We start from the raw sequence: 26363 nt of genomic DNA, 5'->3' as shown, positions 1-26363 counted from the left end.
AACTGAAGACGGAGATGGAGATGGAGCTTCTTGGAGTTTTGGACCGCCTTGACTGACTGTCAGACGGCAACTGACAGCAGAACTTCTGACTGACATTTGATTATTGGCTTCCAATTTGTTGCAGATGTGTGTCTTGATTTTATTTAATTTTAATTTATTTCTCTTTTATTTTTCCTTCAAATTGCGTGCAGAAAGAGAGACAGAGACAGAGAGAGAATGAGAAGGAGAAAGAGAGATAGAGGCGAACAGAAGTCAAATTGTGGCCAACATGGAAATTAATGGAGCAGCAGCCTGCAGATCGTCAGACCATTCACGGCGGCAGCAGGAAAGGAGTTATTAGGAGAGACAGAGAGAGTTAGAGAAACAGATTGAGAGAGAGAGAGAGAGAGAGAGAGCGAGACAGAGACAGAGAGATTGCTCTGCTTTTTAATGAAGGCAGTTCAATCGATTTGGCAGTCAGTCGCAATCGCAATCGTGGCCGTGCCATGCCACCGCCTGTCAAGGCAACAGCAAGCCCAACAAGTCCCAAGCCCAAGCTCCAGTTTCAGTTGCAGTTGCAGTTTGCTTGTAGTTGCAACTTGCAATTTCTGCTACCAAAAGCGATGGCAGCGTGACACGATCATTGATTACTTTAATCTGGGGCTTGTTCTTCGGCGAGTTGACGCTGTTACTTGGGATACTGCGATCATTGGGATACCATCTCTAACTCAGGCATGACCACGACCCAGTCCAGTTCCAGTTCTCAGCGCAATTTCAGTTGGTTATTGTTGTTGCTGGACCTAAACTGGCCGCAGCTAAAGAACTGGCAGCACATTTTCGATCTGTCTGTCAGTCAGCTGCCATTTTTTTCGTAACCTGCCTGGCAACCAGACCAACCAGACCAACCAAAACTAAGTAACCAACCAAAGCTAAATAAAAACCAAACCAAGTCAGTTCAAGCCAACCAATTGATTGACATTGCCCACAACGCCCTTTTTTCCATCTGTTGTTGTTGTTGTTGTTGCTGCTGCTGCTGTTGCTCTGGGGCGGGCTCCAAACTCAAGATGCACAGGGCACACACAGAGCACAACTGTACCGGATATGATACTAAATCTATACCTACTACTACATACATACATACGTTTGTAAGTGCTATGAGCCATTTCATTCATATATGTTTTTTGGTTTTTGTCGCTTCTGCTTCTGGTGAATTATGCTAACAACTAACTGAAATTATACAACGATAATTAATTAAGTCAGGCATAAAGTTGGGGGAAATGGAAGAGGCGGCTCAATGAAGAAACCAGTCAAAGTCAACTTAACCAGTTACCAGTCAAAGCCACTTCAGCCAAAGTTCATTCAAGAAAAACGCTGACAAAGACCAAAAACAGTTACTACACACACACACACGGGAAAAGAGTTAGAAAGAAGGAGGAAGGTGGGAAGGGGCTCATCTTGTCATTTGAGCGGTCAAAGCCGTGTAATTATGAAATTCAAAGAAATGAAGCATTAACCCAACCAACAACCAGAAATCATAATGTGCTTGGTACTTCAGGAAACAAAAATAAAGTTAACAAAAAAAAAAAAAAAAAAACAAAACCGAAACAAAACATTCATAAGTAAATTAGCCCGCCCATTGATAATGCCAAACCGAAACAAAGCCCAACATGGACGTCTCTTCAAATGGTTGACAAATTAATCGACTTTGATGTAGACCGACTTTGTTGAATTTCTAATTGGCAAGCACACACTATAAAAATATACAAAAAGAAGACCAAGTTTTAATAACCAACCGAACTGGACGGTAATAATTTGATTGCTCTAAAGCATTTTCTCATCGTTGTTAAACATTTTTCATGTCTTTTATATATGAATGTATGTATGTACATACATCCATATAATTTATACATAAGTAGTTGGTTTTGTTGTTGCTTTTGTTTACAATTTCCAACGAAGACCCACAAAAACAAATTTCATGCACCTGAAGGCGCAAATAAACCAAAACCAAAGCCAAAAAAACTGAAAATTTATAGTCACTCAAGTTTGAGTTATGTCTTTATAGCAACATTGGGAAACTGAACACTTAACCGAACATTTTGATTAGGACTAGGAACACAAGTATCTATGTATGAGCACCTATTAAAAACCTTTAGTTATGTACGAAAGTTTAAACCGAAAGTGTCCAGGAAGGGCCCAACTAATCAACTTAATGAAGATTAAGGCGAAAGTTATGTCCTTTGTACAAGGCAAATATAAAACCAATAAGAGTCTCTAGTAGCAAATCGAATTTCTTCTAAGCTCAAGGATGTGTTGAGCTAGTCAATGTCCTTCAAGTACTTGATAGAAACTAACAAAAAAGTTGAATCACTTAATGGTATTGAACCATTACTCTTTACCCTCTCCATTTTCCTTCTAGGTACTTTCCTCAGCTGCCTTCGTGTTACAGATATAACTCCCATTAGTTGTTAGGTGATTTCAGTCTTCCTAGCTCAAGATTGTTCTTTGGACCCACTGACACTGCCTAAATGAGTTGCATTATTCGATTGGATTTTCGTTTTTTTTTTTTTTTGCAAACCAACTATTTCCCACAACTTTCCTTTCAATTATTTCTCGATTGCATCTGCCAGCTTAACAATTAGCAAGCGTATAGAACAGAAATTAGAAAAAAACAAACACAGAATTTCTGCAATATCATTTTCTTCACCATTCCAATTTCCATTCATGGGGCCCCCAGGAAAAAAAGGCGCCAATGCTAGCTTCCATTCAAGACACTAGTCAACGCGCTTCAATTGAGCAAAGATTTTCCTATACTCACATACGTACATATATTCGTATGTATGTATGTGTGGATGTAGGTATTTTTTTCCCAGGCAGCAATTCTAATTAAATTCCGCGCAGCAAGTTAGTTTTCATTTTGCAATTTTTGATTGACATTTTACATTAAATGTTCAGCGAACGATAGAGATGAAGAGTGACAGAGAGTGAGATGGCGATGGAGATTGGGAGAGGTAGCTTGGGAAGGACCTGAGGAGAGGGGGGACTAAGCAAAGAACGTTGCAACGTTGAAATTGATCAATTTCACATAATTTCAAGGCAAGTCGACGCAGTAATGCAAATCCGACAGCTGCGCCTGCGCGTTAGAAGTTAGCTTAGAACCTCTGCAAGACGTTGGACGCTGCAATGGTCAAAGATACAGATACGTGTGTATGTATGTATGTATGTAGAGTGAAAATGTATGTGGCTTTGGTCAGTCAGCTTATGATTGACAACGGGTGAATTGAGCTGCGCTGTAAGTCCCAATGCCTTAACCGCTGTCCCGCACTTCTTGATCCTTGTCGTGGATGGGGCTGGTCGGATGGTCGAATGGTCGAATGGACGAATGGACGGTCCTGGTTGGACTTTCTGGCACCACCACTGACAATCAACCTGACGTGCTTTGGGCGCTTTAAACGTTTCCTTTTAATTGCTCGCTGTCTGCGCTGTATATTTCTTCAGTTTCTTTCACAATTCTCATTGATCTTTTTCGAATGTGCGCAACTGTCGGATTTGGTGAGCTGTCCGAGAGAAGCGAGAAGAGACACAGCGAGAAAGAAAAGATTCCTCTTTGAGACGACTCTGTGGCTTGGCATTTCTTTGATTTGCTAATTAACGGTTTGTCGGTCCAGTTTGACATTTGAACATGAGTTCTTGACATTTTGGCAGGCATTCGATACGATACCAAGCAGAGAACACAAGCTCTCCTCACACAATCTCTGACCTTGAATTCTCAATAGTTTTGCCCCATTGCTCCTCATGCTTTCTCAATCGGTTTCTCATGCAAAAGGTGAGCTCTGGGATAAAACACCTTTTTGTGCTTTTTTTTTTTTTGTTTTTTGGTTTTAATATTAATGATGATGTTGTTGCTTGTTCTTGGTACTGTTGGAGTGTTGGAGTTGGTGTTGATGTTAAGTGCAGTTTAATAAATGAATTTGCTGGACCTAGCCATTGTCCATTTCCCGTTGGCCGTAATCCATCACTACTAACACTGTGAACTCTCTAGCTCTGGCTTAACTTCCTGCATTTGCATTCGTTTGGCGATTGGTGTGTAACTACTTCATTTTCAACTAGAAAATACCCAACGGCTCAAAAAAGAGACAGGCCATTTCATTTTGGCCACTTTGGTTCCACTGTACATAGCTCATTTGTCTGGGCTTTCATGCGCCTTGCGCCCAACATGGCTACAACTGGCAAAATGGTATGGGGCAAGCCCACTATTTCTTACAACTTCTTCAAACAGCAACAACATACATACACACACACACACACACCACTGACGTATCATAAACAACAACAACAACAACAACTACAACAACTGAAACATCTCTTGTGTCTGTTGCTCTTGCACTTGGTCTGTCTATGAACCTTTTGGGCAAAGTGTTTCAAATCTGCTCGAGCCCAGCCTGAGACTGAGTCTCTCTAACAAGCTTAAGAAAAATGGGCCCAACGCCAACTTTCGGCTAAAGCGCAAACACATTAAAAATTGCTGCCTCGCAATTGCAAAAGTATCTACATCAACATCAAGTATCTGTTGGCCATATGCTGCACTCCAAATACTCTTCCGATGTTTAACTCACATCGAAAGTTTTCGTTAAAACTTTCGTTACAAATATACAAAATCGAAAGATCCTTTTGTCGACTTCTAATGTCTCCTTTGCTCCCACCACTTTTTGATATCCATGTTAGTTCGATTAAGTCTTCGTTATAGATCCGTCATCCTGGATAATTTCACTTATCATTGTTAAAGGTGAGAATCCCTTGGAAAGGATTAGAGTAACTCATCAGTCGTTGCGATTGAAAAGTTTCTGGTCTAGGCATTTTTGCTTGAGGCCTGAAATGCACTTTGCTTGGTGAAAAAGCATTTCCTCCAAACTTGTCTCGATTTTGGGTTGTGTGTGTGTGTGTGTGCTGCGGGCTTTAGTGCGAAATAACTGCAACAACTGCAACTGCAACTGCAACAGCAACAACATGAACGATTTATCTTTGGCCCTGGCAAGTTAATGTGGCAATTGTATGCTAAGCAGCAGCAGCAGCAGCAGGCGGAGTCTCCACAACGGTTTCCATGAATGAATTAGGCGGCGGCCAAAGTTTGCCGTACAACAAAATGAAAAAAAATAATCTAGAAACCAAAAAAAAAAAAAAAAAAGGGCAATGGGCAACAACTCAATTTACAGTTGCCCTCCTGCAAAAAAAAAAAAAAGAACAGAAAGAAATTGTAAACGCTCTCGCCACATTCCATTGCCCACGGGTCGGCCATTTCGGCTTGATATATTCCCATTGCCATCATTCCCTTGCCGCATCCATATACGCATTCGCATCCATATCGGCATCCGCAGCCGCATTCTTATTGGCATCTCCTTTGGGTGTGATTTTAATTTCATACACAAATGAACGCAAATCATAGCTGAAAGAGAAAGAGAGAGAGAGAGAAAGCTAAAGAAAGAAGAACAAAAATTACAAGTACAAATTCCGGAGAGCAATAACTCCCACGAAGATTAATAACAGACGCACTCATACCCTCGTAAATAAATAACATAGATACTACACACACACACACACGCACACACACACACAACACAAAACAAAAATATGAAAAAAAATGAACAATAAGCAAAGAGCAGAAAATGAAATTTATGCATAATGCCGCCAAAAGCCCATCAAAAAGCGGCAAATGAAAAAAAAAACCCAAAATGAAAATGAAATACAAAACAAAAGAATGAAGCAAAAATGCCAAACTAGGAAGAACAATTTGAATTTTGGTTAAGTGGAAGGAGAAAGTCACAAGGAGCAAAAAACATAACTTATCGAATTTTGAACACACTTATGAAATAACAGTACAAACTACAGGTAGGCTCTAGTGATTAATTAGTTAGCATGGAAGCTAAACATATGCCTTCCCAGTTAGCCTAGCTATCAAATCCTAACAAGGGTTTCTTCAAAGACACAGAAACTGCATATGTATATGGATACAAACTGATTCAAGTTTTCTAAATGGCAGAGTTCTTTGGTTCATCTAGTCTATTTCGGGGACTATGAGTTTCGATCCGATCATGATCGATCTTTTTGGGTTTCTGTATATCGATTTTTATTGCTCTCAGGCATCTTGGCATAATTGGAATACCCGACTCTCTGGTATTGCATACTTTTGTGTAATCGAGTGAAACGTAGAAGAGAAAGAGAGGGGGAATGGGAGAACATTCATTCATCAAGGATCAATGGGCACGTACCAGCACTAAAGATATTAAAGCCATAAGAAACAGTCACTTAGTCAGTCAGTCAGTCAGTCAGTGCGACGGACGGGCGGGCGCCTGCAATTCATACTGAACGTCCATATGCAAAATACTTATATAACTACGTACATACATACATATATAAATATATCTAATACATATGTATTGTGTATATGTTGTAAGAGCGCGCAACATTGACGCCATGCCGCATCCCTCCAAGCCCCGCAACCCCAGACACGACTTTAAACCCATCAAACCATTAACAACAACCCCACCCCCACACCAACCCCCATCCTTCTAGCTACTAGTATCAAGCACATGAGTAAAAATTTGCGTATGAGTCAACAAAAGGAACGGTTATCATTCAACCACCACCCGGCCAGATCCACATACACACACCCATCCTCCCCCATGCCACATTCACTACATTCAAATGTAGCTATTCCATAGGTACAGGTATCTACCCCCTTAGCACCTCTCTCACTCTCTCTCTCGTCCAATATCCGCACCCCCTACCCTGCCCCATCACCTACCCATTCCACCTCTTCATCCACTTGATATGTATCGCCAAGCATTCGCTCGTCTACAGTTGTAAAATATATATGAGTTGGCAAGCTTAGAAGTTAGGGATCTAGTGGATGGTGTGGGATGAGCGGGGGCAGGTGGGGCGGGGAATGGGACAAACGACAAACGCTTTGCTTAAGAAAAATCGACATGGCAAGCGTGCCGAAAACGTGTCACAAATTTGTCCGTTATGCAGAATAAAAATGGAAACAACCAAAAAGAGAAAAAAAAAACACAAAAACCGAGCACACCCACACATGCAAACACTCACACACATTAGTGTTGCCTACTTTTCAGGATTACCATTACCTTAGGTAAGCCCGGCCCATGCTCTAGCCGCCTCAAAACTGTGCCTAATAGTGGCAAATGGCCAAATAGCTTTGGCTTAGCATATTTTCAAGTAAGTCTCATACTCGTTACTCATGGGCTACAAATGTTTTTAACCAAAAATGTAACCGGAAGGCAGGCGAATTCAGCGCAAATAATAAGTTTATCGTGTCGGGATCAAGATCGAGTTGTCCATTCTGTCTAGTTTCTTTTCCCATTGGCTGGTTTCACTCTAGTGGCAATTCAGGAATATAAGAACCTAAATTCGTAGGGTTATTAAAAAAAGGAGATATACATAGAAGCGGTTTTAGTTTGCGGATGTTGATAAGAAAGGTGACTTTCACATAGTTGTTTATGAAATTCAAAAGCTAGGGTATTCTATAAACATTTCTCTAATATGTAGAGAGAAAGAGAAAGATGCAATCTTTGCGTTTGTTAATTCCATTCGTTCTCAATTTCCGTATGTTTAGAAAATTTATATTCAAGTTTTTGGTAGTAAAATTTTCGGGTATGTGGCCTTTTTAACACCCGTAACGTAATTAAACAAAAATAATGGTCTCAATAATCATGCCGAAGCCATAAAGAGTGCCCAAAATCCATTCTCATCCTAATGGCCTACCCCGTTTTTTAACCCGCCTCCTCCACCATCCCATCCCATCCCATTTGCAACTCCGGTTTTAGCTGGCTCTTTGTCGGAGTCACTTCACACTGTCTTTCTGTGGAATGCTTTTTTTCCCAACTGTTACCACACACACACACACACGCACACAACCGACCTGAAAAGGAGTCTCATCCACCCACATGAAGATTTATGCAGTCTGTATCAAAAATCAATTAATGACAATAATTTTAAAATTAAAACAATTCAGCGTGCCGCCAACATGTGTGAAATTTAATGACTTTGAAGATATTTATTGAAATGGACGACAAGTCTGGTGAGTTCTGCTGGAGTTCCTCCTAGCATTATCGTTGCTTTTTGCTTACGCCTTTTTCGCCATTACATCGTTACCCATTTGCCACTTCGCCCACTTTTCCCATTTCCCATTTCCATTTCCAGTTCCATTTTCGCTTGCAATTATCGAGTATATTGCTTCCCTCGACATAGCCATCTCGCCTCTACCCCCTCGGGCGTTTTTTGGTATCCTTTTTGTTGTAATTAGATGAGCAGCTGAGTCGGGGCACAGCAAACGAAAGGGTTTAATTACATTTTGAATAGAAAATTTATGAAACAAGTTTTTCGGTTTCGGTTCGAGCTGGGACACATACACTCTTTGTCAGTGTGTGTGTTGGTGTGTGTGTGGCACAGTCAGGTCCAGGGGCAAGGATAAGGATAGAGACAGAATGGGCAAAAACCAGGGGGAATGGAGTCTATTGTCGTCGGCATGTGTGTGTTCCTTTGGTAATGTGTTTCATAAAGGATGAGCTTGTGAGTATTGGTTGGGATCAAAGCCACTAGGTAAAATTCCTTAGTAAATTGCGGTTTAAAATGATGCTGGCTCAAATTTCCCATCGATAAATGATAAATAAGGTATAGAAATTTTTTCTAATAATCAAATAAACTTTGCTTAATAAACATTTTTCAATTCTCGAACTTTTCTATCTACATATATATGCAGCATATGTTTCAGCTGGTGCCTAAAAGTAGGCAACTTGTCTGCATTTTAATCAACATGCTTCATGTAGGCACCACCCACCCACACACACACATACACACACAGGGGGAGAGATGGAGAGACAGACGTGGTGCACACTCAGTTGCCACAAATTGTCGATTTTGGGAAAATGCTTGCCACAGGCAACTGTCCAAAAATTCGGCTTCAGTTTGCAGCGTCACTGTCGAAAATTGTTAATTGATTTATGTTTATATTTGTGCAACATGTACATAGATGCCGACCCGGTGGCATCCACTTCCGCAGCCGCATCCGCAGCCACATCCGTATTCGCGAATTGCAGTTCACTTTCTGGTTTTGGTCGGTGAAAAACGCTCGCGGTGTCATTTTGAGCGGCGGCGGACAACAAAAACAAAAACACTGCGCCACGTTAATTGAACAACATTCGACAGAAGGCCAGGCACACACACACACACACATACACACCACATACATATACATATACATACACAACTCAATTTGACGCAAATTTGAACGGCATATTTGCGTGTAATTACATGTATCAAATGTATATATTTTATATATATGTATATATAGATATGTGTACACAGGTAGATATATCATATCGCAGAATAAACTTTTGTCTTGTTCCCAGCCTTAGCCTGAGGCGACAATTTGCGAGGACAAATGCTGCTGCTGCCAATGTTGATGATGATGATGAACGAGGAGGATTGGAATTGGGATGGGAATGACGGCGGTGATGAGGCACTAGGGGGGGAAAAGGTAGAAACAGCCAGATTGATACGAGTTGGGTACGAGCAGATTAGCTTGCGGCTCTTTCAATATGCAACTTTGTTTTCCTTTACCCCCTCAAAAGAATACAAAACTCATAAAATTATTTTCACAATCAATTAACTATAATTGAATTTAGACAAATGGCAAACGATTTTCCTTTGAAAAAGGGGAAACAAAATAGTTATCGAACAGCTTTCGATAATCTCTAGCAATTCGTCTTTATTTCCTTTTTGTGTTTACAATTTCGCCTAGAAATTAAATGGCATAATTTTAGGCTGCACAAAAACTATATGAATACCATCTTGTTCAGTAGTTAAACTCAATTTAACTGACAATTAACGATTGTTGTCCAGGTCTGGTTGATGGTTGGCCATATCCATGGACAGAGAGAGAGAGAGGGAGAGGGGCAGGGCATGGGTCATGGCCAGACATTCGCACACATTCGATCCATAGCCGAAAGTGGCAATCAGCAAAAACAACACCAATAAAGCCAAACAACAACAACAACATGGGCAACCCAATGAAGCTGAGGCTGGGTGCCACGCCCCAAACAAACGCCATGTCGACACCTATTACCATTCATTGACTTTTGCCATGTCCCTGGGGTGTCATCTATGCAGGTCGCTTTGGTTAGTCTTGTTGTGTGTGTGTGTGTGTGTGTCTGTGTTTGTATGTTTGTTTGTGTTTGTGTTGGTTGGCCCACACTTTCTGATTGCATTTGCACCGAACGCACAGGCCAACGGACGAGCCCAACGAATGAATGAACGAACGAACGAAACGTAACGGTACGGAATGGGCTAATGTCCTTCGATAAAGCTGGCAAAATCAACACCAGGACTCTGGCCTCGTCCATGGATATGGGCATTTGATGCTGGCAATGTGCGCCTCCGTTTTCATTTGGTGTTTGATTGGATTTTCAATTATTCATTATTATTGGTTGCAATTTACCTGCCGGGGCCAACTGACAGAAGCAGAAGCAGCAGGACGACACTCACGTCCACCCCTCTTACTCATACACACAGAAAACTCTCTAGCCTACAGACGTTTGACCAAAAGTGGCAATGCATTGATTGCGTTTCATCAGCCGTGTCAGATTTTCAGTCAGTTTTCCAACTCATCAAATTCCAATTGCATCATTAAACGGAATTTTAAATGCGTCCTCCGTTCCTCCACTTCTTCTCTGTTTTTTATCCTTGTTCGCAATCCTGTTTTCGGCTTACATGCTAAAATGAACTTGAGTGTTGTCTGAATGCTTGATTTCGGTGTGTGCATCGCAAGAAATAACTGAACGAATTGACACTTGGGCGATGGAAGAGAGAGAGTATGAATCAAAAATCAATAGTTCTTACATCCCCAAACTCACGCACCTGATCTTCGGAAGGGTATATAGTTAAAAACCGAATGGCTATTCCTATAAACTATGAAGACTACAATTGGACCTTGTTGTTATTGTTTTTATTTATTTAATCTTTGCTTTGCTCTTGGATATTTCTTGAAATTTGTTTTGGCAATACTTATTCTGGGCCCGGTCATCAGTTTTATCCCATTACCGAAACAGAGAGAGAATAGATCAAGTCATAAAGATAAAACTACAAACGAGTTTCATTTGGGGCCGACAAAAGTGTAGATACATTTTTGCTCGGCAGATTTTTATTGGAGAGGCTAATTTGATTTTACGAGCAATTCATTTTTCGGTTTCAGTTTTCAGATCGCGGCTACTTGTATTTGGCTCGTTTGTTTTGTGAGTTTGATTTTGGATACTGATTTCGATTCTGGTTCTGGTTCTGCTTTTGCGGGGACAATAAATTAAGTCAAGTGTAGCATTTAATTGATTTTAATCATAGATTAAATATCGTAAAATAACACAAAAACTCACTCTGAACTCACTGAAAGAGGCGGCGGGTAACTGGCATTAGCTCGAATCGGGCAGGAGCTCAAGGAGGAGGGGGAGATAAACAAAACAAAAGGCCAAAAGGCAGCTGGAATGGGCAGGTATTGGGTGGGGGAGGGCGGCTGCTTGACCAATAAAGTCAACAATCAAATCAAACAGAGGGCCCCAAAAGGGCGGTTGGAGATGGGCAAACAAACCAATTTGTAGTACAATAAGTTGTCGGTACCCATCGCCTTTGTTGTTGTTGTTGCTGTTGTTGTCGTCGTCGTTGTTGTAATCGTTGTTTACCAATATGTAATCCTTAGACACAACAAGAGGCATGCCCCAAACCATTGCTCCCCCTGTTGGCCATCTCATTCTCATCTTCAATCGCATCCGTGTCTCTGTCCTGTTGTTGCCTTTTGCCATGCTTTGAATTTCAATTACCCTTGACTGTGACTCTATCTCTGGGTGTGTGTGTGTGTGTGTGCGTGCGCGTGGGTTGGGCCTGGCCGAGGATTTGCTTACTGCCTGAATCCTGGGATTCAGTTTTGGCCATTTTAACACTTACTCTTTGACTTTAAAGTCATTTTCCACCATCTCTTTCTGTCTCGTTAACATAAAAAAAACCCAAATAGAAAAGGTACAAAAAAATATATTTAAAAAATAGATGATGATGGCGCGTTGCTCGCTAACGAATCAAATAAATTTGTTGGTCAATTAAAAAACTGCAAAACGCGCACAATTTCCACATGTGTGCAGCTTGCCTCTAGGTCCCTGCCGCCTCCTCTTCTGCCTCCGCCCCGCCAGGACTGGAACCCTGCTGATTTTTGCTCTAATGGCTGCCCAAATGAAAAACTCGTGAAAAAAACTGCATTGCAAAACAATTTTTTTTTATTTTTTGTGGCTTTTTGTTGTTGTTTTCCACTGCACACTCTCTGACTAGCTTTTGAGCAGTTATCTATATATATATGTATGTATGTTCGTTCATATATATCCATATGTATATGTATATATCTTCTCTTCGCGTTTTATTTTTCTGTCGTTTTCGCTGTTGAACTTTTGGCCGTAAACTAACTTTGTCCGGAATTGGGGTTTGCATAGTGTCTAGGGGGAATTGATGTGGAACGATGTGGCAGAAGAGGAGAAGAAGAGACGTGGACAGGGTAAAAGCAGCAGGAAGAGGAGCCTCTATTGAGTGCCTAAACCTGAGTGCGTTGATAAGCGAATAGTTTTCTACAAAATATTATGCTCAAGATCATGTTTTTGTCTCAATTACAAAACTATTTGACTTGCCATTTGAAGTTCTCTTCTTTCGTATCTTTTTCTCAACAGGAAAAATGTTTATTCGTTTTGTCATTGGTAAAGGTTTTCTCTAGATTTGACCGATTGTTAATTAGTTATAAACAATTTAAGGATGGCATTTCAACTGGTGTGTGTTACACCATTTCTTTGGCGCTTAAACCACTTGGGAATTACAAGAGTATGACGCTCAAAACAATCATTGATGCGATATACAGCGAAGAGTATAGAAAACTTTGATGTTACCAAAAAATTTGTTTTTCATGCTCCCATACATTTTTTGTTTCCCTTCGCTTTTGTGTTTTTTATTCTATTTTTGGCTAGAACCAAATTGACACCGGCTGGCTGACCAGCGGAAAACGAAAATGAAAACGAAAAAACTATATAAAAATGGCAAGCAATTTACAGTCGAGTCCCAGTAGTTACACCCTCTGCAGGAGCACATACTTCTTAAGAGAAGGAGGAGGCCAGTGGCAATTTCATGCTACACTTTGCAGTTGTTTGTTCGCTTTTTGCTATTTGTTCGCTGTTGATTAAAAAAAGTAGAATAAAACGTACATAGATATACGATAGACCAGGGCGTTGGGGTAGTAGGGACAACCTATCGTCTATAGGTCTCTACTGCGCGTGTTCCAATACACACGCTCACACTCACACCTACACACACGTGGGCACAGCAGTTCGATAACCAATAACCAATTTGTATTGATTTGTAGGCGGAGCTACATCTGACACAATGCCGAACTCTAGTGGCCGACCGAATTCAAATGAGGATCCCAACGACAATTTGATTTTTCAGTTTCTCCAGCAGGAGCTGTTTGAGGAGGAAGAACTGCTAAATGTTTCCCAACGTCAGGGGGATCGCCCAGCAGAGCATCCGCCAAAATATTCATTAACAGATTTTTGGTCTGTGCCCCCAGCCCTAGAGTCGGGGCCCCCAGCTCTAGAGTCGAGGCCCCATATGGAGGTTTTAAAGAGCGTTTTTGAGAAGCATCATCAGCAGGAGAACCAAATAGACACAGAAGAGAAAAAACTGAACAATTTCGAATGTCGAAATTCGATTTTCAACGAGATTCCACCTCTTTTGCCACCCCGTCGCAATTCTCTGATGGAAAATCAGTGTCCTAGTTATCAGCAAATTTTTGTCAACAGTGGACTATGCAAAGCCCCGCAACTTGACGGACAGGGCTATGATGTGCCTTTTCCTTATCCCAAGCATATTTCACCATGTCGCGAACAACGCGCCTTATGTAAGTCGAACCCCAAAATGGAATTCAGTTATTGACAAGTTTCTCAAATGTTTACGATTTTTCTCTAGATATTTTCAGTGTGGTTGACAAGTTGGTTCTACAGTTGGAATATTGCATGAATCCAACCCAGAATAGTCTGTCATTAGTTGCCATAGAGAATTCTGTCAAATCAACAACTGGAGCAGTACCCAAATCGAAACCCAGACACATTCAGTCATCAGTAGAGAGTTCGACCGATGTGGATCGGTCTTCCAGTAAAATTAATTTTTAAAAAACAAAAACTAATTTTTATTTAGAATTATAATCAATTTTTTTTTTTTGTAGGGCAACAGCAGCTGAAAAAGCTGCATCAGCATCAGCTAACCCAACCTCAACCTCAACATAAACATCAGCAACAGAAGCAACAAACCATTGACACGGAATTGGATTTGGATTGCGAGTTCGGCATGGAGTATATACAGAAATTTCGAGACAATAATGTCAGGTCTAGTAAGATGCCAGAAACTGCAATGTCGGACAAGGATGAGGGTATTTCAAGTGATTCCGGTTTTAGCCAAAAATCGTATTTAGATTCGCCAGTCCGAAAGCCTCCAATGCGGCTCCAAACGGTATGGGAACTTCCGGAACCTACTCGCCCTTGCACGTCCGTGGACACCAAATCGTTGTCCTTGTCTTCCACATCGGATGAGAAACACATGAAACAAAATAAATCCTTACACGAACCAATGAAAGCATTCAAGCTACAAAATAAACCACCAATATTGGGGGATGAGGAATCATTAAAGATGAAGCTGGAACAAAGAAAGTGGATACAGGAGCATATCGCAAGGCAGCAGCAGCAACCAAAGTTGATGGATGAGGAAGAATTAAAAGAGAAAAAAGTCCAACAGAATCTCGAAAAGGAGCAAACAAAGTTGGAACAAGATGAGAAAACGTTAATGCAGAAAAAAGAGGATCAAAAACCAAAGAAGAAGAAACTGCAACTGGATTTTCATGACAGCCTGCGTCAACGTCAGTTACGTCGATATCAGGAGCGCCAGGCAATATTTGCGGAAATACACCAACAAGGTCTGATGCTGGAGCGACTACGCAAGGACGAGAAGAAACGTCACCAAGAGTACAAACGGCAGCTACGGGTAGAGCAGCAACAGAAGCTGAGTGAGTAGACGTTGATAATTTTGAGTGAATCGATTAGAATATTTACATTATTCAAGATCGCGTTGATTCGGAAGAGGAACCAAACTATTACAAGATTGGCGTAGATTCCCGCGGTCGCACTCTGATTTTGCCGTCGATGCCAATGTATGAGCAAGACTATAAAAAGAAAATGGGAGATGGTGTCATTAAAACATTTTTACCACTAGCCTCTGCAAGTAAGTATCCAATAATCCCGTGACCAGCCCAGTCTATAGATGAACCTTTTTAATTGCTTCAGGATCAAGCTTGACATCTATCTCAACATTAACAGAACATCAAATTCCTTTGCTGAAATTCGATGACAATGCTAAGCAAAAGAGTGGTAAGTCTCATTGCGATTTGTGATCTTTATTCGTTGGGGTTCAACAGATCAGTCTGTCTAGGCTTTCAATTAGAAGAGACGCCCAGAAACACATCGTTCGCGAACAGGTACGACATGTCAAAAAATGCAGGCACTGTGTCAAAAATGAAATCATCTCAAGTCGCGATTTATCGTTTGGACACGCAAAGACGCGTACATCCTTATGTACCTTGCCCACTGCCCAAACAAGTGGCACCAATTCCAAAACCAGTCGTGACTCTAGAGGAAGAGAAGGAAGAATCACCACCAAAAAAGGTTGATTCTGAGTTAGACTCTGAGGAGGAAGACTATTCTGACACAAGTGCCCAAATAATGAAGGTGTTTGCCGACCCCTCTAGGTTGCCCAAAGTTCCAGACTTGTCGAAGGCCTCGGCGAAACCGAATGCGGCGGCAGTAGTTTACTTGCTATATCAGGAAGACTCTCCACAAATAGTCGAGAGGAAGACCTTTAGCGATCAGTTAAAGTATCTGAGAAAGAAAATATCAAAAGAACGCAAAAAAATTTGGTCATCGTCGGACGAAACAAGTGACACAACAGTAGTACAGCGATTGGGAAGCTTACGACGATGGGAGAAAGGACACAAAAAGGAACAGTATCCATTCAAAGGAATGCCACAGATACAAGTGCTGCCGAAGTCTGGTGATTTTCGCAGTTATTTCGAGATCGATGGGATGTCAATTATGATTTTGGAACGTGTGGCCCAGTTAAGCTATAAGAAGGAATTTCAAGCCTGTCCGCGAGTCACAGAATATCTAAATCATTTTTATCGCCAAAGATGTCTCAAGGATACAACCAATTTCCATTGGTATGTCAATGAGGGATTCTTTCCAGCCCATTTGCTTCTGGAAGAGCAAAATGTGGGTGTGCAGTTAGACAAATGCAGTAACAAAGATATCGATATCAACGTTCTGATCTACTTGAAGCAGCGAAATGTCGACAATAAATGTCCTCCGTTGCAGTTAACTGAATTAATGGCATACTACATGGTTACCAGTTACTGTCGGGTCCTTTTCGAGAATGCCACAGCCATTGAACGTCCGCTCGAAAAGCGTTTCTTGCTGCGCTCACGTTTCGCCATTAGCAATATTGAGAGTTTTATGCTAGATCTTAATTTAAATGTCCTCGAGGACGTCGTCGATTGCCACAAACTGCTTCAATGGGCGCTACGTCACGAGAACCGTGTGCGTGATATCTATGAAGAGGTGCTCAAGAGTGCCGAAGACCGGGCAGACCTGTTAAAACAGAATATCCAATTCGTTATGCGAACACCCAATCTGGAGGCTTTCCATGATTTCTACAAGGAAAATCAATTCCCTCGTCCGGACGCTCTGGCCATAAATCCGTTGATGAACAAAGTCCGGCGCTATCAGTTGCCAAATATAGAACGCACCAAGTATTACATCTGCCCGATTGCAGGATGTGGCACCAATATATGTTCGAGCACTCTACTGGCTCATTTCCTGAGCGACCATTGTCGGCGTCTCGAAGAATTGTGGCTAAAAGATCGCATGGTGTATGTCTTCCATCCGCAGTCCTATCCACCGGATCAGATTCATTGCATTTGCTGTACTGCACTACTTCCATGTAAGCCAACCGCCACTGTGCCGTATCCCAAACGTGTCCTCAACTATGATCTGGCACCCCATCAATTATATTTTGCCGAGCATTCACCCTGTCTGCTTATGTACACTCAGATAAGGATTGATCGTCTGTTGGGGCCATCTGAATCAGAGAATGAATCAGAGTCTCCCAAATTCTTTCGACCCCAACGCACACTCTATGTCTTTTGGCTGGGCTCTAGTGGCGATTCCCAGCGCGATTACTGCTGCGAGTTAAATATTTATGGCCGCGACAAGACAGTTCCCTCTTACAGTCCCATGAAGTCGATTAAAATGTCAAAGATGCTGAATGTTCCTTTCATGATGGCCAACTACGAGGGAAGATATATAGCCGTCGATCATGATTCTATGTCAGCCATGACCCATAATTTCCGTGAACTGATTTACATTGATCTGCACTATACGGATCTGCACAGCCCAAAAGGAGGAGGTATATTATTCAAATCATTTTGTTTAGATCTATAAGTAGAGCTTAGATGTGTATGCAATTGGTCACTTATTTTTACTCTCTGTTTTTGCAGATTAAGGCCCACTGAATTATAATCCTTTGGCGGTACCGAACCTGTTTTATCAATATATCTAATTCTATACCTACATATATATGTGAAGTAATTGCTTAATAAAATTCGTATCCATTAAATTATACAGTTAATCGAATTGATGATACTCTTATACTTGATTCTTGATCAATTATTGCTGCTTTGTCACTATAATTATATATGGGGTACTCAACCAAAGTTGATGTTTTAGTTTGACGATTTGTACTTGATTATATACACACATAGGTAGGCCTAGTTACTAGAGGCAAAGTGAATAGCTTCATCCCACAGACACAGAGTCGTCCTTGCTACCCCTCCTTACACCCAACAGAGACAACTCCAAACTGGGAGATAAAAACTGAATGAAGAAAAAAAAAAAGGAAAACAAGAATAAGCAAAAGCATCAAATCAAAAAACAATTACGCGGCAAATGACATTATCAAATGTCAAATGTCATGTTTTGGAAAATGTCATCCCCCACTTCCTCGGCGATGTATCCCAACTCCCCCCAACCAAAGCATCCAACCACCAAGCAGTTTCTCCAACAGATTTTTCCGTTAAAAAGACAACTTGGAAAATGCAAAGCAGCCATCGTAGGCATCGCGTTGGATTGCGGCTCGTGGCCCACTGTTCTGTTCTGTTCTGTCGGGGCGCATCAAATTTGTTCAAGGCAATTTTTCAATTCATTGAAGTGGAATTCATAGGAAGAAGTCGAAAAGCTAAAGAAGAAGACGAAGCAGTAGCCAGAAATCGCCGTCTGGAAATTTGAGCTGGCCAACAACAACAGCAACAGCAACGACAACAACTGAAAGAACTAAGCGCCACTTGACTTACTCTACGACCTTTCCATCCTCCCTTTCCATACATTTATCCGCCATCGCCCCCACTCCCACATCCTCTCCTCTCTTTTTTTGTCTCAAGTCTATAGTATCTGAAATCAAAATCTAGATTTTTGATTCTTTTATATACGCGTATTACTTTGTTCTACCCAATGCTCCCGCGTTACCACCCGCAACCATCCCGCACTCTGCTCGTCGGTTTGTTTTGTTTGTTTGCTTGGCTCTTTGCTTTGGTTTCTTCTTTTATTTCTTTTGAAATTCGCTTTAAGCTCGTTTGTTGTAAATAAATCTGTGCAGCTTTATTCTCAACTCCTCCCAGCAGCCACACCATATTCTAGCTCCATCCCCACCACTCCCTTGGCATGCCCATGCAATTTATGGCCATGCCTTACCTGACCAAGGTCTGAGCCTGGCCTGGCCTGGTCTGGTCTGGTCTGGTTCGGTCTGCTGGTTGTACTTGGTCTGTTGTTGTTGTCTCATCATACTTATTGATGGTCGCACATCAATCTAGTGTATAATGAAAAATTATTTGCCCTATGACCCACAGGGGCCAACTTACGTACGTAATGAAAGTCAACACGCAGCCATTCACTTATATACATTCATACATATCCAAAGAGTGGGCGTGGTCAAGTGTAATCAATTGCACAAATGCTGAAACTAGTCACTAGTCCAGTTGTGAATTTTGAACAGAAAACTATTATGGAATAGAGCATGGGTTTAGTATGGGTTCTTTACACAAACACATACATGGATGTCACCCCGAGAAAAATAAATATAAACAAAAAAAACCGTAAGACGAATTGTTAGAGGTGGAGGAAAATGAAAAATGATTGCCCAGGCAAGCAGCAGTCAGACTGGCAGGGAGGGGGGTTCGTCCAATTGCCATAATTTATCTGTCACATGTCGAATGCGTCTCAACATCAAGCCACCCACAGGGTCATATTATTTTTGGCCTTCAGCGCACATAGTAGATATGTATGTATATATGTGTGTACATAGGTGTACAACTTATATGACAGTTGCCATTAATATTTATTATGCCACATCCAGCCATCGAGGGCAGAGAACTGTGAACCTTTTTTCATTCGATGAAGGCTCTTAATACACAAAATGCATGTCCCATTTTCGCCTTGACTCCGCCATCAGTCAAACTGATGTAACTTTATTATGAAATATAGATCAACAAGCTCTAAATTTTTATGAATGAAAATGGTTCTAAAGTGCCACAGGATATTAAATTATAAAATCCTCAAAAATATCAAAAATATTTGACAATGAGACAAAAAAGAATACCGAATTTCACTCATTGGCCTTAGAAAATCAAAGGTGGATCGAAAAGTTGAAATGAATGAAACGAGATATAGTCGATATAGTCGTAAAATGTGGCAGATCGATAGCTGTTACTAACAAGATATTAAGAAGATATAGTTAAATATGATCCAGACAGGAAAACACAAACAATATATGTTCATGTTCTCTTTTGCAGAGGGATTTTTAGTTGATCTTTAGTCACTTGATGCTTCAGGTGTTCGATGGTGTGTGTGTGGGTGTGTGCTTGTGTCTGTTTGGCATAACGATCACGCCCCTGGCACATAGGAAGAAATTGGCTCATTAGGCATTTAATGGAATAAGTAATGTGCCGACCCCAGTTTGATATAGTAATATGGTGAGTGGGAGCGAGTGGTAAGGGATGATTATTGGTTGTCTGCCGTATGTTGTCATTGCCAAAGAGCACACAAAAACTAACAAACTAATCCAATATTTTTATTACGAAATGCCATTAAGGGTCATTGAATATTGTGGCATAATAAATAAATGACACACACACACACACACTGGGCTCTAATCCCAGCCATCAACGTCATCATTATTCAAAGACGGATATTCGCGAGGACGAGGCACCACACACACACACACACACACACATCAAAGCGTCTTAAGCTTTCTCATTTTTCTCAGTCTCTTCAGACAGAGAGCGCGCTCCGGACTCGGATTGAAGAAAAACTGAATTACCTTTAAATGACCGGACTCGATCCCTCATTCGTCCTCTTGCTGGCGCCCACTATACTCACCATTCCTCCTGTCCCAACAAATAAGCCAGTTCACACCTGTCCTCTAGCTCCAGGGCGCCACATTCGAGGACTTCAAATGGCCAACGTGCGCTTAATTAGTCCGTTTTGTTTTAAAATGATTTTCGACAATGACGACAATGACGATGGAACACAGATTTCTTTTTTCCCTTCTCTTGTTTTTGATTATTTTTTCCTGTCAATGCCTTTTTCCCCCATCCACACGTTACCTACCACTTTGCTCCGTTATGCGCCAAATTCAATTTGTCGGCCGTGTGAGTTTTCCTCTGCTCGGCTCTCGGTATTCTTTTTTTCATCCTGACTTCCAACTCCTGCTTTGTTGTCTCTTGCAGCAGGACCAGGTCCAGGTCCAGCTCCAACTCCTTTTTGGCTGCTGTGTTCTGGCTGTTTGCGTATGTTAATCGAAATGTTTGGCGAAGGCGTGGCTCTCCCACCGTTAAGTATCACGGCTTTTTTTGCATTCTCCCCTCCTCTTTATGCAGTCTTTTCCGTGTATCGCGGCTTTGTTTAACATTAAATGGAGGTTAATACCTGGCAGCACGTCCTCTGGCACAATCCAGCATTCACAACAAGTGCACGCCTCTGTCTCTGTCTCTGTGGGGCAAGGCAAGGCGAAAGGGTTTGCCTCTGCAACCTGCTGCTGCTCCTGCTCCTGCTGCTGCTGCTGCTGCACAAACATGCCAACAAATATGGGGGAAACTCTAATGTTATGGCCGACACATTTGATTGTTTGGCTGGGCGTCGCATCGCATGCCAGTCGGTTGGTCGGCAGGTCTCCATCTCTTCCCCCACCACCCACTTTAGGCAGTGCCATTGGCCCTGTGTCCGTGTCATTTTACGAGTGATTTTACGGTTAATTGATTTTAAAGCGATTTCGCTTAAATGTTATCGCAGCAGGTTATTATTGCCTCTATGTGGGTGGGTATCTGTGTGTGTGTTGGTGTTTGGGATGTTCCTCGTTACCAATTAACAATTAAACTTGATTGTACAGTCGACGTTGAGTTTGATAAGAATTTCATGTGAGTCATCTTTGTTTATCAATGATTTTGCGTGGTCGTTGATTCTCACGGTTATATATCTTCTTTAACTTGTTGACCCCGACGCATAGGATATATCCATGTTGCTGTTTTTATCTTTGCAGATGTTTCATATGCCCAGCATAAACATTATCCGTTCAGATGGCCGATGGCCATCCCCCAATATGGGAAACTTAAATTGACAAGAAGCAAAAATTGTTTGATATCGACAAGAAAACATCGGGATTACCTTCAAGGCCAACTAATTGATGTAACCACCCCGAGGCGAATGGCCAGTTATGCTTCTCGTATCTATACTGAAATTGCACTCATGTGTTCATTAAAACAATAAAAAGCATACACACACACAGACACACACACACACACATGGGGACCTAAGCCTAATTATGATTTTTCCAACTGACAATGGTCAAGCATCAACCTTTTGCGGGCATATTATTTTGGGGGGTGATATTTCTCCTTCTCCTTGGCTTCTTCTAAATGTACGTTCGCCTGTCCGGTTGACCGTCTATCTGTCCGCCCGTCCGTCTATCTGTGCGTAACGCAATGTAATTACACAACATTTTTACTTAGACATTTTCGCTTTCGTTACGTTTTGCCTATTTGCTCATTGGTTTTACGAGCGTGTTGCACTTTTGTGGCCATCGGAAGAGCAACCCCTGAATGAAATAACCGAAAAACCCAAACCCAAACCGAAACTGGAACTGGAACTAGAGAGATGGAACTGTAGCTGAAGCCACCTGTGCGTACTCCGGACCAGCGGTAGACCAAGATGTGAGACAATGTGCAAAAGAACATTTATGAAATTCTCAACCCCCAATTGGAGCCATGCCTCTGTCCTGCTCCCTTCCGTTACCACATCACCCCTCTTTGCCTATCGCTTAACATTTATGTGACGACGCAAAATGATACGAAAACGTTTCGTCATAAACTTCAATAATCGTAAATATAGATTTCTCTCAGTGGCCAAAAAGGGCGGAAGCTTCTATAAGCACACAAACACACACACATACACGCATTCCCTTGACTTGACGTTCATTTACGTTGAAATTAATAGTTTTAGGCTTTCGCTGACGTGCGTTTGAGCGTCGCATTTCATTTTCATGTTGCCTGGTCAGTTATATTGGCTGGAGGTCCATTTCCCCCCCAAAACTCTGTGTATAAACATATAATGCACATGTATGTGTGTTAGCCTGTCCGGCAACTGGCTAACATTTTTATCGTTTCGTCAATGTCATAAATTCTGATCTAGTAGCTGAAATTGAACTTAATGCGATGTCGACATAGTAGATGAAGACATGAATGCAGACGTGGACCAACCCAGGACCAACCCGAACCGAGGCGAGCCTTTCTCTGGATACCAATTGATTGAGCAGTGCAATAAAGGAAGCCCACACAAACTAAAGTGTGTGAGTGGAGGAGGTGGCTCACAAGTAGGTACAGTTATGGCAAAATGTACAAAGTACAAAGGAGAGTTTGTATTGCCATTGCGAAGCACAAAGTGCAATTTAAGGCAAATGGAAAAATGCCCTCCGCCAAGCTAAGTTTATAGGTCAAACGGTCTCTTCACATGCCATTCTCCTTACAGAGCACTCAAGCGCAGCTTTCAGCCCGAATACGATCAACATATCGCAAAGACTTTGCTTCAGAGTTTAGACCTCACCCTGAAGAACTGCTGCGGCCAAATAAAAAACCAAAATCACAGAGCTGAACTTATAACAAATCGGCCGCTGGTGCTTCTTAGCCGATTTTCTATACTAGAACGTAATGACTGCCATTCTGAATGGATTCATCGAAAGTTTTCGTGTTTAAATCTGTTTAGAACTTACTCGTTAAACACTGATTAGGACATTCCAAATTATTGGCTTTGTTTCCACTAGGAAAGTTGCCTTCGATTCTCATTTTGGCATAGACTTATCTCTGAACAATAGGGTAAATATGTCTATGAATTGTAACGTGCCTGGCCACACATTGCCCCAGCACGGCTGATGAAGTTTTTGGCCAATTGGGCTTATTTTTATTTATGATGGCAATTAGCTGGGCAAAAATAAAGGCCGGTCCCCAATACCATGGGACATGCATACACTAAAACACATACAACATATATTTTTAATGACCATTTGAAGCGCATTTCGTTGTTGGCACTTTATTTTTATTTATTTTATCGACGAACAACGAATTGGGTTTTGAAAGGAGAGAAGAAGGGAAGGGGAATGGAAAGGGGAATGGGAAAGGGAAGGGCTTATCAAGATGTTTGTTTCTAGTTCTAATTGATAGGGCGGGCAACGCCCCGGCGTTCGATATTCGCGTGCTCATAATTTGCCAAAGGTCCATGAAAAACACACAAACACCATTGTATGCTAAATTACTAAATCAAAGGGTGACTATACGCCACACACACACAACCACACACATAAACAGCCTGTTGGGGTAAGGCCTGAGTTTGGGTTAGATTTGCACAGTTTCTTGGTACTGTGTGTGTGTGTGTGTGTGTGTGTGTGTGTGTGTAGGATGGCGTGTCGATCGCTCATAATTCGCGTCGCGACATGCAATTGCTAGTTACTCACAGGACAAGCAAACAAAAATCGAAAATTCTACACGAACATTATCGATAAAATTGCCATTAAAGTCGGACGGCGACCAACAACCTTATCGATAGTTTGCATCGCTTTTTTGTTTGGTCACCGAACGGAAGTCGATTTGGATGATGAATGACGACGGACGACGACCTAAGACCGATTAAATGGGGCAGATAAACCAAACCAAACCATAACCATCCAATCTAAAACTTGCTTCACGAAGTTCGTTAGCCCATGCCAAAATAATAAAAAAAAAACCAATATGCAAATACCATTCAACAACAAGACAAATTAAACAAAGAGTCGAAGGTACATCATTGAATGAATCCACTGATCAGATCTCTATTTGATCGACAAACAAACTCGGAATAACTCAGAGAACAGATATTCATAGGCACTGCAAGGAAGAAGCTTCAAGGACACAACAAAAGAACACAAAACCAAGTGAATTACTGATACATCTTTTCGTACATGCTACATACATATGTAATATTTCCATTCATACCGATGATGATGATGTAAAGCACGAAAAATTTCAATTCAACAATTAAGTATATTTACGTGCGCCACGCAATCTGCATACATAAATTTCTAGAGCGCCTGAAACTATGCAAAGAGAAAAAAGAAGCAAGCAAAAAAAAAAAACAATAAAGAAATCAAATGAGTCAAACCCCGGCCAGAAAACTCGAACGAATTCAATCAGGCAAAGTGCCGCCAAAGAGGAATAAACACAAATCAGCCATTCCATGACGAAATTTTTCGAAAATGAAGTCATTTGCATGCATGACAATTGGTTATTGCATAGTTTTTTCTGCTCTTCCCTCTAACCGGAAATTGACAAAATGCCCCAAATTCGCATGAAATAAGAGCGTTAAGCCCTTACCCCCGCACTGAGTCCACCGAAAAGAGATCGAACTACCCTTTCTCTTCGAGAGAGTGTGTGTACTTCCTTATTTTTGACAACCAAAAAAGGCAAAAGATATTTATGTTCATATATAAAAAAAAAAAAAAATGAAGGGGGATAAGAAAGCTTCATAAACGTCTATAAAAAAATTGGGCAATAAAACTGAATTGGCGACAATGCCGCCGGATATATGGAAAATATGTTATCTATATCTATAGACATAGACGGGAAATGGCGGAAAAGCCCTTTCAAGTGAGAAGAGATTTTACAGCCGTTTTGTGGCATCTCGAAAGAGAGCAGCGAATGAGATGAAAAGATTAAGAGGTTGAAATTTTTAGATTGCAAAACTAACAATAAGGCATATTAAGAAGGGCCAACAATAGAAACTAAAGTAAATTTTTTTGTATTTAAATGATTATTTTAAAATAGGCAAAAAGTGGTATTTAGAGTCTTTTGCGTGGTCTACTTTCAACCCCTTTCCGAATATTAAACTTTGTCTGAGTATAAATCATGGCAGACGATGTGTTACACACTGAATTTGTTGGGCATCCCACTCAGCAACCCCCATTCCCTCTCCAACCACCGACTCCCTAGGCAATATATGTATGTACTGACTGTCGGGAAATTTTCAAATATTTTGCCAACTTACGCCACATGACGTCATTGATTTTCAATATGATACCCCCCCTTAACCACCCATACACCAACGCCATTCCTCATCACCCTAAAATCCCATTGTGGCTCCTTCAGCCACAGCCGCCAACACTTTCACTTGATAGACAATAAACACAGACACTCACACACACACACACACACACACACACACACGTACAATCCTTTCGACTTTCTTAAATGTGCGCTTCCGTTTCCGCTTTGCGCACCCTTCAACTTAAAACACTCCCAACCACTCGCCCACATTTGCATATGGAAGAAGACGATGCTTGCCTCCTAGGGCGCCCTGCCACTAGATATTGGAGGCCGCTGTCAAATTTTATGATAGCGCCAAACATAACTCATTGACAGCTTTGCATTTTCACATGCCCGACTCACCCACAACGCCCAGAACATGGCTTCGAATGGCAGAGGGGGTCGCTGTATGTAGAAGTTTCTGCATATTGCACAAAGTTATGAGCCGCAAATGATAAACTGTCTATCGCAGGGAATGAGTTGGGGAGATGGAGATGGCTGGGTGGGTGATTGAATTGGCCGACACAAGGACATCTATTGATTT

General features: G+C 41.4%; 1 protein-coding gene across 1 annotated transcript in view; it reads left to right on the top strand.

Moving 5' to 3' along the window:
• The window catches only part of LOC137586633 (uncharacterized), a 35084-nt gene extending 17286 nt beyond the window's left edge, over positions 1 to 17798 (top strand). Inside the window, exons 2-8 of the mRNA XM_068302737.1 lie at positions 13430 to 13963; positions 14032 to 14217; positions 14288 to 15121; positions 15178 to 15336; positions 15399 to 15482; positions 15544 to 17571; positions 17663 to 17798. Coding sequence (XP_068158838.1) covers positions 13450 to 13963; positions 14032 to 14217; positions 14288 to 15121; positions 15178 to 15336; positions 15399 to 15482; positions 15544 to 17571; positions 17663 to 17667 — 3810 coding nt within the window. The 5' untranslated portion in view covers positions 13430 to 13449 and the 3' untranslated portion in view covers positions 17668 to 17798. The remainder of the gene's footprint in view (positions 1 to 13429; positions 13964 to 14031; positions 14218 to 14287; positions 15122 to 15177; positions 15337 to 15398; positions 15483 to 15543; positions 17572 to 17662) is intronic.
• The last annotated feature ends 8565 nt before the right edge of the window (positions 17799 to 26363 follow it).

The sequence above is a fragment of the Drosophila tropicalis genome, unplaced genomic scaffold (genome assembly GCF_018151085.1).
Source record: "Drosophila tropicalis isolate 14030-0801.00 unplaced genomic scaffold, ASM1815108v1 contig_158, whole genome shotgun sequence".
Classification (NCBI taxonomy): domain Eukaryota; kingdom Metazoa; phylum Arthropoda; class Insecta; order Diptera; family Drosophilidae; genus Drosophila; species Drosophila tropicalis.
This window is presented reverse-complemented; position numbering and strand designations above follow the sequence as displayed.